The sequence below is a fragment of the Procambarus clarkii genome, chromosome 2 (genome assembly GCF_040958095.1).
Source record: "Procambarus clarkii isolate CNS0578487 chromosome 2, FALCON_Pclarkii_2.0, whole genome shotgun sequence".
Lineage (NCBI taxonomy): Eukaryota > Metazoa > Arthropoda > Malacostraca > Decapoda > Cambaridae > Procambarus > Procambarus clarkii.
This window is the reverse complement of record NC_091151.1, coordinates 43,024,318-43,036,222: the sequence shown is the minus strand read 5'-3', so window position 1 is coordinate 43,036,222 and position 11,905 is coordinate 43,024,318. Positions and strand designations below refer to the sequence as shown.

The 11,905-nt window shown below is 42.4% G+C and overlaps 1 protein-coding gene across 1 annotated transcript in view; it reads right to left on the bottom strand.

Annotated features, from left to right (window-relative positions):
• Positions 1-921: 921 nt before the first annotated feature.
• The window catches only part of LOC123748226 (uncharacterized), a 15,570-nt gene continuing 4,586 nt past the window's right edge, over positions 922-11,905 (bottom strand). The window contains exons 2-4 of the mRNA XM_069324915.1: positions 8,780-8,904; positions 5,829-5,979; positions 922-2,014 (exon numbers count right to left, since the gene is read on the bottom strand). Of these exons, the coding sequence (XP_069181016.1) occupies positions 1,065-2,014; positions 5,829-5,979; positions 8,780-8,904 (1,226 nt within the window). The 3' untranslated portion in view covers positions 922-1,064. The remainder of the gene's footprint in view (positions 2,015-5,828; positions 5,980-8,779; positions 8,905-11,905) is intronic.

The following is an 11,905-nucleotide window of genomic DNA, read 5'->3' as shown; positions in this document are numbered from 1 at the left end:
ATCCGTTTGTCTTTTACTGAAGATGATTTGGCGAGCACGGCCAGCAAATTCAACCCTCTGATAAATTCAACATTTTACACATGTAGGCTGCAAGGTCATGATCTGCAGGGAGCCTGCAGAGTCTGTATCATTTTACACGTGTGAGCTTTATATATATATATATATATATATATATATATATATATATATATATATATATATATATTACACGAGAAATTGTATCTCAGGATTAATATGATGAGATATAACACTTACGAATCAAAAGTATATATCACATTAGGCACTCACACTAACTTTAGAAAAGACTGTTAAAAGCAAATTTTGATAACTTGAAACTGTAACATTTTCATAATCAATAACAATCTATAACTAGGGTATATGCTAATGAAAACACTGATTAATATAAAATATCTTGTCGAAAACAAATGGGACTAGCATGAAGATAATACATTCATCTAATGTATAATATATTTACACTAAGTTATATGCAAACGTTATATTGACTCATCTGAAATCCAAATTATTGATATGTGCATTTTAGGGCTTTCAGTTGTGTACTTAAAAACGTTTCATATGTAAATTCCTCATTAATGTTCGGAATTGAAATTATAGGTAACAGACTGGCACAAAATGCTAACAATTCTTCAAATTGCTTGAAATGCTAGGGGGTTTTATAAAAATTAGGTTACTAGATCTATACTGCCATGTAAAGGCACTTTCATTACCGAAATGAATACATAATTACCGTACATGTGTACACAGACTCATGTACACTGCATCACTCTCTCTTACCAACAGTAGCCTCAGTGGTCAAGATATAATTAGTAATGTATTTTAACGCACGATGGAGCGAAACCTAAATTAATCAAGAGATTAAAGCATTCTCGTAATGCGTTTTTTTGTATAATTAGTATTGTCTTCAGCAAATGCAAGTATTACAAACACCATCATCAGTTGGTAGAAAAATATCTATATATGTGATAAGATTTTGATTATAGTATATACAAATCTCTAGGTTTTATGTGTATGGCATAAAAAAAACATAAATTTATATCACTGAAGATTTAAGAATTTTGGAGGTCGTCGGAGTATGGCGGCGGATCTTCCCTTCGTTTATACGCCCCGTGAGGTGTTGAGGTCTCCCTGGCTTCAGAGGTAAAGAGCTGCGTCCTCACCTGCCCTTGGTACGGCGTCTGTCTACCAGTCGGTGTCAGATAGCCAGGGTTTGGCGTACTAGTCAGTGATCGGTATCCCACGATGTGCTCTCTTGGTAGTGAGGAGTAGTCTCCGACAGACCCGCGTGGGGAGTCGATGTAGGCGAAGGACTGGCCTAAGCGTGGAGAATGATAGCCCACCGACCGCCCTCCCGGTAAGGTTGAGTAGCCAGTAGGCTGGCTCCCATGTGGTGAAAGATAGCCCATAGTTTGCCCCCTCTGTGACGTGGGAGACCCGAGGGTTTGTACCCCTGGGTACCCAGCACTATGATGTCCACCAGGTAAAGTGGAGTAGCCAGCCGGTTTTCTCCCAGGCGATGTTGGATAGCCAAGAGATCTTCTACCAGGTGACGTTGGAAAACTAATAGTCTGTCCTTCAGTTAACGTAGGATAGCCAATAGCCAGTGCTGTCACTGACCTGGGATAGCCACCAATACTTAGCCTTCCGGGCGACGAAGGATAGCCAACCGCTGGTCCCCCAGCGGGTGTAGCACAGCCCACAGTCAGTCCTCCAGCTGACGTCCTGTAATTGACAGTCTGTCCAGCGAGTGGCGAAGGGGAGACCTTAGGTCCTGCAGGAACCACAGGACAGGCCTTGGGATAATCATTAGTCCGTGGCTGGGGTCCTGGATCATAACTAGGAGCCTGCCTCAAGGGCAGGAGCTGGTAGGTGCTGGAGGTCCGGGAGGGCACAGTCACTGGACGGTAGAGCTTAGTCCGATCTGGATGACCAGTAGGGAGGGAGTTGAAAGTCTGCCGGGCTGCGCAGCAGAGTCCAAAGAACAAGAAAATCTGCACAACTGTGAAAAGAAAGCCAAATTATAATAATGGATTATATATATGTTATTATTTATAATAAAATTTTGGTATATTTGTATAATATTCAAACAATGATAATTATATTTCACAATGGCTGAAGTGAACAAAAAAATGCATTTCCAGAGTTCCAGCTAAGGTGAACAGAACCGAAAACATTTATTTAATAAATCTTTAATTCAGCAATTCATTCGAAATTTAATAATTTATTTGCTGACAAACTATGATAGAGCAATACACCTCCAATAATACAAATATTGATATTAACAGAGTTAAAAATAAGAGAACTTATATATATATATATATATATATATATATATATATATATATATATATATATATATATATATATATATATATATATATATATAATTTTTTGCAACGTAAGGCGAGCTCACTGGGCCGCGTCAGTTATGTGAATGAACATACCAGCATCAACATCATCATGCAATAGGAAAAAAACAGCAGAGTTGTTCATCTTGTCACTTGTTTCCAGACACAGCTGGGTACAAATCCGTCTATTTTCGGTCTACTTCTCAACACACACACACACACACTCACTCACTCACTCACTCACTCACTCACTCACTCACTCACTCTCTCTCTCTCTCTCTCTCTCTCTCTCTCTCTCTCTCTCTCTCTCTCTCTCTCTCTCTCTCAAAAGAGATGGCGGTGTGTGTGAAAGGATGACACGTGGGAGGTAGGATGAGCTGGTTAGGTTTCCTGGGCATGAAACTCGTGCATGCGTTGAAACACACTACTAAACAATTTGATTATATACTCATTGACTTTCCACCAGCCGAACTGGACACTTCTGACTTTCAATTTGCGACCAAAACTGGTTACTCAACAACACTTTACAGTTTCGTGGTGTCGGAAACTATTCAGTATTACAACTTACCGGGACAGCTCTGTTCTCTCTCTCTCTGTCCCTGCAGCTTCCAATGCATTCGAGAGAGATTTGAGCACACTAAACTTTTTTTGACAGGAGGTTAGCAGAAATGCGTGTTCTGCCATCACTAGTGTCTATATACGTCTTATCAGGTATGCAAATTAGCTGTGAAAAGGCACAACGACGTCTCTGAAGATTTGTCATTTAAAAATGAGAACAACAAGGAACAAAAAATAAGCTGTTTTAAGTTCTATATTGTTTGCTATTTAACTTGATCTATTGTTGAGAGAGTTAAGAGCCAGTCGAGTTGGCTGTCCTATAGGCAATACTTTGGGCAATGTTTACTATTATGCTGATGATCTAGTTCTACTGACATTGACCCAAAATGATATGGAAAATGTGATAGAAATATATGAAAGATATAGAATAGAATACAGTCGGATGCTCAATCCTATCAAATATGCAACGGCTCCCGTTAAATCAATGAACTCGTTTCATATTGATCCCAAACTAAAATTATTAAGTGAACAAATGTCACTGTGAATGAATTCGGTCATCTTGATACCTGGTTGGAATTAAAGTTATTTAACAGTCCATTCCTAAGCTTGTCTGGATATGAACTATAGGACCTTCAAAAAGCTGCTCTTGGATAGCTTAATTGTGAATAGAGGAACTATTTAAGAAGAATTCTCGACGGTTCATTCTCGCACTCCCAAGGATATCAGTTCTTAAGACGGGCTCACCATAGCCCGTGCTACTTGGAACTTTTCGTTCCAGGTAGCGAATCTACAACAACAACAATCAGTTCTTTTAAATTACCTTCTCGTCATCCTTTGTGATATGAATAGTGATACGTCCTTCATTTGTGATATGAATTGTGATACGTCCTTCATTTGTGATATGAATTGTGTCAATATCTAACTGTTCTAATGGTAATATTCAGTATATTTTTCCAATATATAAAATATCTCATTTCGAGCTGTAAGGCAAATGTTAATCACTTTACGCCACATGCTTAAGTTTGATTTAGGCTGATGGACACCTCTTTAGTTCACCATTATTGTGTAATATATACTTGTGTAATATATACACAATGAAACAAACGTAGTTTCTGATTCTGAGTTTGGACAACTGTAATGATTTTGAAATCACATATAAATGTCCCTTCTAAATCTAATTCTAAACCTAGAATATACACATCAAGTTATTGTACATTTTATATGTTATACTATTAATATTATGACTTTCTCATAGGTAAACAAATTATGGTAAATTTGCATAATCTAACCCAAACATTTATAATTAAAATTTTTGAAAATTAATTTGAATGTGTACAGACAGTCGCTCGCACTGGATCATCACCTGACACCGACAGAGAGCGTTATCAGGTTGTTTACAACCTGATAACAGGTTCTGATCGTCAACAGCCTCATCAGAACACCGTCAACCCAACTCCTGTTGTTCGATTTAAGTGATACGGATCGCCTTATGACATATATCACTATAACACACACACACACACACACACACACACACACACACACACACACACACACACATACACATACACATACACACGCACAAGCACTAGGAGACACAGGTGGAAATTGAGTGCCCAAATGAGCCATAGAGACGTTACAAAGAATTTTTTCAGTGTCAGAGTAGTTGACAAATGGAATGCATTAGGAAGTGATGTGGTGGAGGCTGACTCCATACACAGCTTCAAATGTAGATATGATAGAGCCCAATAGGCTCAGGAACCTGTACACCAGTTGATTGACAGTTGAGAGGCGGGACCAAAGAGCCAAAGCTCAACCCCCGCAAGCACAATTAGGTGAGTACAATTAGGTGAGTACACACACCCACACACACAGCAGGGTGTCGGTTCTAAGAGGATGTCGAAATTAAAAATAGGACCTCATGAGCCATGTGGTAACATAAACTGCTGTTGTTGTTGTGGTGGCGATGCCAGGTGGATAATTTCGAGCGTGTGGCGGGCTATACGATGTCGTCAGTGCGGGTAGTGTGGATAGCTGACGTGTGGGCAAAATATGGCTGTCTTTCCCCGGCATACACCACCTCCACCACCACCACTACCACAGTTGCTGGTGTATAGAGTCAGCAAGTTGTGGTGGCGTGTATTTGTGTCTGGTTATTGCATGATTTCAATGCATCTGTTCATGGTATTCTTTATTTCCTTCCCTCTCTCCTGTCCCTTTTTATTTTTTTTCACTATCCTTCGCTTCTTTAGTCTTTTGTTTACTCTCATATAATTTCCTTTCTGCCATGTTCTTTTGGTCGCTTTTCCTTCCCTCTCTCTTTGTGCATCTCTTTCTGCTATCCTTCCTTCCCTTTCCTATTCTTCCCTCCTTCCCTCTTCATCTGTCCTTTCTTTTTTTCCTCTATGGTTCCCTTTCTCCGTCCTTCTCTCTTTCCCCCACCTATTCTTTTCTCTATCCCTAACCCCTCCCTCCGATACCTATCTCATTCTTCCCTCCCCTAACATTCTCTCACCCTGACCTCCTATCCCTTATACAGCCTTCCTTCCCTTCCATCTTTACCCTTCCTTCCCTTCCCTCTATACTGTTCCTTTCCTTCCATCTTTAACCTTCTTTCCATTCCATCTTTACCCTTCCTTCCCCTCCCTCTATACTGTTCATTTCCTTCCATCTTTACCCTTCCATCTTTACCCTTCCTTCCCTTCCATCTTTACCCTTCCTTTCCTTCCATCTTTACCCTTCCTTTCCTTCCATCTTTACCCTTCCTTCCCTTCCATCTTTACCCTTCCCTTCCTTCCTTCCCTTCCAACTTTACCCTTCCTTCCCTTCCCTCTATACTGTTCATTCCCTTCCATCTTTACCCTTCCCTTCCATCTTTGCCTTCCCGGCCCTGTTCCTTATACTCACCCCCAAGAAGCATGAGGATAATTCCGACTACCCAGAACCCAGTGACCATCTGGAGATCAGAGGTGAAGAGGACGACGCCAATCATGGAACAGGCGACGCCGAAGGTCACCAGGAGGAAGATGCAGGTCCTGTCCACGGTCCTGCCACACACCTGCAATGATGGGGTGAAGCTGAGTCTTCCCAAGTACTCACTCTCTCTCTTATAGGCTGGTGGGCATGTGTGTAGGGCAGGTTTGTATGAGTGTAGGGTAGGTTTGTATGTGTGTGTAGGTCAGGTTTGTATGTGTATAGGTCAGGTTTGTATGAGTGTAGGGTAGGTTTGTATGTGTGTAAGTCAGGTTTGTATGAGTGTAGGTCAGGCTTGTATGTGTGTAGGTCAAGTTTGTATGTGTGTAGGTTAGGTTTGTATGAGTCTAAGTCAGGTTTGTATGAGTGTAAGTCAGGTTTGTATGTGTGTAAGTCAGGTTTGTATGAGTGTAAGTCAGGTTTGTATGAGTCTAAGTCAGGTTTGTATGTGTGTAAATCAGGTTTGCATGAGTGTAAGTCAGGTTTGTATATGTGTAGGGGAGGTTTGTATGTGTGTAGGTCAGGTTTGTATGTGTGTAGGGGAGGTTTGTATGTGTGTAGGTCAGGTTTGTATGAGTGTAAGTCAGGTTTATATGAGTGTAGGTCAAGTTTGTATGTGTGTAAGTCAGGTTTGTATGAGTGTAAGTCAGGTTTGTAAGAGTGTAAGTCAGGTTTGTATGTGTAGGTGTGGTAGATCAGGTTGGTACTCACCTAGTTGCGCTTGCGGGGATTGAGCTCTGGCTCTTTGGTCCCGCTTCTACACTCAGTTAACTAATGTACAGATTCTGGAGCCAATTGGGCTCTATCAAATCTACATTTGAAACTGTGTATGGTGTCTGGATTGTATGTAGGACAGGTTTGTTTGTGTACGTCAAGTTGATATGTGTACATACGATTGGTGTGTGTGTTTGTGTGTATGTGTTTGTGTGTGTGTACTCACCTAATTGTACTCACCTAATTGTGCTTTTGGGGGTTGAGCTCTGGCTCTTTGGTCCCGCCTCTCAACGGTCAACACACCTGTGTGTGTGTGTACTCACCTAGTTGTGTTTGCGGGGGTTGAGCTCTGGCTCTTTGTGTGTGTGTGTGTGTGTGTCAGGTCGTTCTGCGTTGGTCAGGTCATTCATTGAAGATTAGAAGGTGTTTGTGAAGATTTTTCTTCATGAATGAATTTAGGTTAGAGACAGTTTGTTTAGCGCGGGTCAGTGTGAATCAAATCATTCTTTATGGGTTATTTTGTAATATTTTGCCCAGTCAGTTCTTTGTGTGTCAGTTTCTTCTGAATTTTGTCACGGGTTTCAGAATATATCTGTTCCTTCTGTATTAATTAGTCTGACCTGTGTTGGTCAATTCGTTCTGTGTTGATCAGTTCATTCTGGGATTTTTATTTTCATGGATATTTTAATTTTCATTATTTTCTTTCATTTTATGGAAGAGACGCTACAAATAAACATCGAATCCTTTCATTACCTTGTTAGATGGGTTTAGGTATGGAGCCGGTATTGGTGGAGCCGGTGGCTGAGCAGACAGAACACTGGACGCGTGATCCTGTGGTCCCGGGTTCGATCCCGGGCGCCGGTGAGAAACAATGGGCAGAGTTTCTTTCACCCTGATGCCCCTGTTACCTAGCAGTAAATAGGTACCTAGGAGTCAGCTGTCACGGGCTGCTTCCTGGGGGTGGAGGCCTGGTCGAGGACCGGGCCGCGGGGACACTAAGCCCCGAAATCATCTCCAGATAACCAGATGACGTTAATGATGTCTGGCTCCACAAAAGCACATGCAGTGAACATATATCGAATTTCGCCGGGATTTGTCTTGTAAACCCCGGAAAGCGATAGGGGGGTTAGGTTAAATGTAACTGGTCGGCAACAGTCTTGTCGGCAACAGTCTTGTCTGCAACAGTCTTATCTGCAACAGTCTTGTCGGCAACAGTCTTGTCGGCAACAGTCTTGTCTGCAACAGTCTTGTCGGCAACAGTCTTGTCTGCAACAGTCTTGTCGGCAACAGTCTTGTCTGCAACAGTCTTGTCGGCAACAGTCTTGTCTGCAACACTCTTGTCGGCAACAGTCTTGTCGGCAACAGTCTTGTCTGCAACAGTCTTGTCGGCAGCGTTTCGCTGTTGTCGGCACTAATGGTCGTCGGGTGTGTGCTTTATTGAGCCATGCATCCGGCCTCGCTAGATCTGGCTCCGTGTCACGCGTCGAAAAGTTTACTTGGAACATTTCCCATGCTAAAATTTTCGTCCTTTCAGTGCCTTGTGCTTGAGTTTATGGATTAGTTTTTCAAGCACTTGGGCTGGAGGGTAGAGCGACGGTCTCGCTTCATGCAGGTCGGCGTTCAATCTCCGACCGTCCAAGTGGTTGGGCACCATTCCTTCTCCCCGTCCCATCCCAAATCCTTATCCTGACCCCCCTTCCAAGGGCTATATAGTCGTAATGGCTTGGCGCTTCCCTCCTGGTAATTCCCTCCCTCCCTCTCCTATTTCAAGAATACTGCATTTTTTTTCAAAATGAAATTTCATTAATTATTTTCTGTACCGCAAATTTCAAGGTTTCATGGCAAATAATTTGTCATAAATATATAAGTAAAAGCAAAGTTGAATTATTACACCACAGCATTATTATTATTTAGGCCTAGATAGCTTAAGCATATGCTGACCACAGTGGGAATTATGTAACCTAAAAGTGTTTTGTCTAAATTGAAATAATTGTCCAATTATCGTTTACCATTTCTAATTCTAATTCAAAGTGGTAGCCAAGCAATAGATTAACCCTGTATGTGTTTACCTAAATAATTGTTTTTAGCCTAAAACTAAGGTAAACTACCCCATTTCAATTTAATTTGAGTTTGATAGTATCAAATTTATACCTTCTGCAGGAAGGTCTTACCTGTGCCCCACGCCTCAGGTATACAGGACCCACCATGGGGACCATCTGCACTGTCGTTGTGGCCGTCGTGGTGGTGGTGGTGGGGGCCTCTCGAACCCTCGCCTGCGTCCCTTGGTCTCCCGTTACTGCAACGACGCAAAAACCAGGTTTTAGGTCATATTCTCGCTTTAAAATTCTCTCTCTCTCTCACGCACTCACACACAAGCACATTGATTAGCGGACCGAGGATCCGTGCCCTCATATATATATATATATATATATATATATATATATATATATATATATATATATATATATATATATATATATATATATATAATATACTCTCGTACAAGTGTTGGGACCCATAGCCTCGGAGAAGAAAATAAGGAGTATTCAGAGAAGACCTTGTGGATTCTCCCTGAACACTTTAATATTATCTTCTCCTACCACCCCCCTTCTTTTGTATGTACACATAAATATTTGGTTTATTTAAACTTTGTTACAAAAAAGAGTTACATATAGGGTACAAAGATGATTATCATAAGTTGTCGAGTTCCTACAGCTCCTCTGATGGCGGGCAGGAACCCTGGATGCAGTGTACATTTTCCCTCTGTGTCGCCACACTGAGGCGCTGGAAAAGGAAGCTGGTAGCTCTAGGGGTCTCTTGTTGTTTCAATTAGTCAAGAACCGAGTTCCTTCAAAAAACTGATGGCACTCTTACCCCAGGCGCCGAGTGTCTCAGAAGCAATGGGGACAAAATTGTAGTGGTGGTCCAGTTCTCTGTACTTACGGTATTTGGGTGATTCCCTGTTAGTGGCAGCGCTACCTGGTTGTGCAGCACTGAAGTCAATGTAAGTGTTAGCTAGGGATGATACGCACGTGTACCAACTGGTTGGTTGATTGGTCAACTGCTTGCCATTCTTCCAGGGGTTCACTGTGATACCATCCGGGCGACCAATAAGAGCATCAGAGTTACGGGGCGTTAGGTAACGGGGCTCTCTTTCAGCTGGGCATCCAGCTGTGGTGAGGCTCCTCTTGATGATGTCGTTAACTTCACTGTGCCTCGAGTGCTATCCCTCTGTGCTTTGGCAGAGTAGGCCATGGTGGCCGTACCTGTCAGCCACCACCTCGCTGCAAATACAACGATATCTGGTGTGGATTGGGGCAGCAAGGCGAAGGGCCACAGCAATTCGGAGGGCGTGTGGTGTGAGACGCGTGCCAGTTGCCGACATTGGGGTTGCTAACATAAAATTCCCTGCATGTGGTGCTGCTACTGCTGTGAGGCGAGCAAAGTCGTGTTGTGTTGTTGCAGCACCCAGAAGCTCTGCAGTAACTTGGTCTACAATGGGGCCATCCAAACTGGATTGCTGGTGGGCTTTTGGGGATGGTGGTTGAGGTGATGGGCCTGCACGAGAGGCCCACTTGATATATATAATAAATAGTTAAATAAACACGTGTGGTCCCTCCTTATCTGCACAGAACCGGAATCAATTTGGAATTGAAAGGGAGGGAGGCAAGATGGAGGTTGTCATAAAGTTGTGGGAACGTAGCTACAATAGAGGGGGGGGGGATTTGGATTTATTGTAGGAATTACAATAAACAGATTGGAAAAAATTTCAACGTTAGCAGAGACGGTCATAAGGAGCATCAAAGAAAATGCGCTTCATATAAAATAAGGATTGTTAATCAATTGTTAGTTTATTGGAAACCAAACTGTGAGATTGGTTTCCTCGGGGTAGACTCCTTTTGTGGACAGGCTAAAAAAAACATTTATACCATAAGCGAGGATAGCATTGCAGAACGCGGCAAGCAGTCACTTGGCAGGAAGCATTAGTTTGCTACAACAAAGTAAGAAAAGATTTGTGTTAGGAATTCAAGAAAAAGGATATATCAAGAAGGAATGGCGAGCAGACGACAGTGCTGCAATGACAGGGGGATCTTGACAGAGCTGTAATGACAGATCTTGACTGCTGCAATGACAGGGGGATCTTGACAGAGCTGCAGTAACAGGAGATCTTGACAGAGCTGCAATGACTGGGGATCTTGACAGAGCTGCAATGACAGGGGGATCTTGACAGAGCTGCAGTAACAGGAGATCTTGACAGAGCTGCAATGACAGGGGATCTTGACAGAGCTGCAATGACAGGAGATCTTGACAGAGCTGCAATGACAGGGGATCTTGACAGAGCTGCAATGACAGGAGATCTTGACAGAGCTGCAATGACAGGGGATCTTGACAGAGATGCAATGACAGGAGATCTTGACATAGGTGCAATGACAGGGGATTTTGACAGAGATGCAATGACAGGAGATCTTGACAGAGCTGCAATGACAGGGGATCTTGACAGAGATGCAATGACAGGAGATCTTGACAGAGCTGCAATGACAGGGGATCTTGACAGAGATGCAATGACAGGGTATCTTGTCAGAGATGTAGACGGCAGCAGCTGAAGGCAATACAGAGATTTTAAGACAAATCCAGCACACGAAGGAAGTACATTAGCTTGGATAGTCAATATTCACAAAGCAGACTACAAAAGAGTTAATCCTGAGATCGAAAAACAAACTTGAGCAAGCATCAGATAATAGCAAAGTATTAGTTCAGATTAAAATAACTATAGAAGCGAGAGTTGCAGTAGCATAGACAACTGGAGAAATTCATTGGGAGAGGGAGGAGAGTTGAATACTTCTAACCCCAAGTTTGACGACCCAAGATATAACCAAAACATAATTATAAACCATCCATTTGACACTCTTCCTGTACACTTTTCCATCTACCCTTCATTCCAACCATCCAAACATGTTCTTATCCATCACTGCCCATCCTCCCTCAACCACTGCTCAATATCCTTCGCCCCCCCCCAAAAAAAAATAACACATTCATATGAAAATCTTAACACAGAACTAACCCCCTTAACTTGCCTCTCCTCCAGCTTTTAATTCACCTGATTCTCCATTATCTAATTTAACTCTTTCTAAGCCACCGTCAATCTCCGTACCAGATGTTAGTCCAACACTACCACCCTCTCCATCTCCCCAGCAGACACACGAGGCTGCCTCCTACACCCATCGGATGAAAGATAAGAAGGCGTGAAGAAGGTAATAAACAGAGGGAAGTGGGTCTTAGGCAACTATTGCTATAAT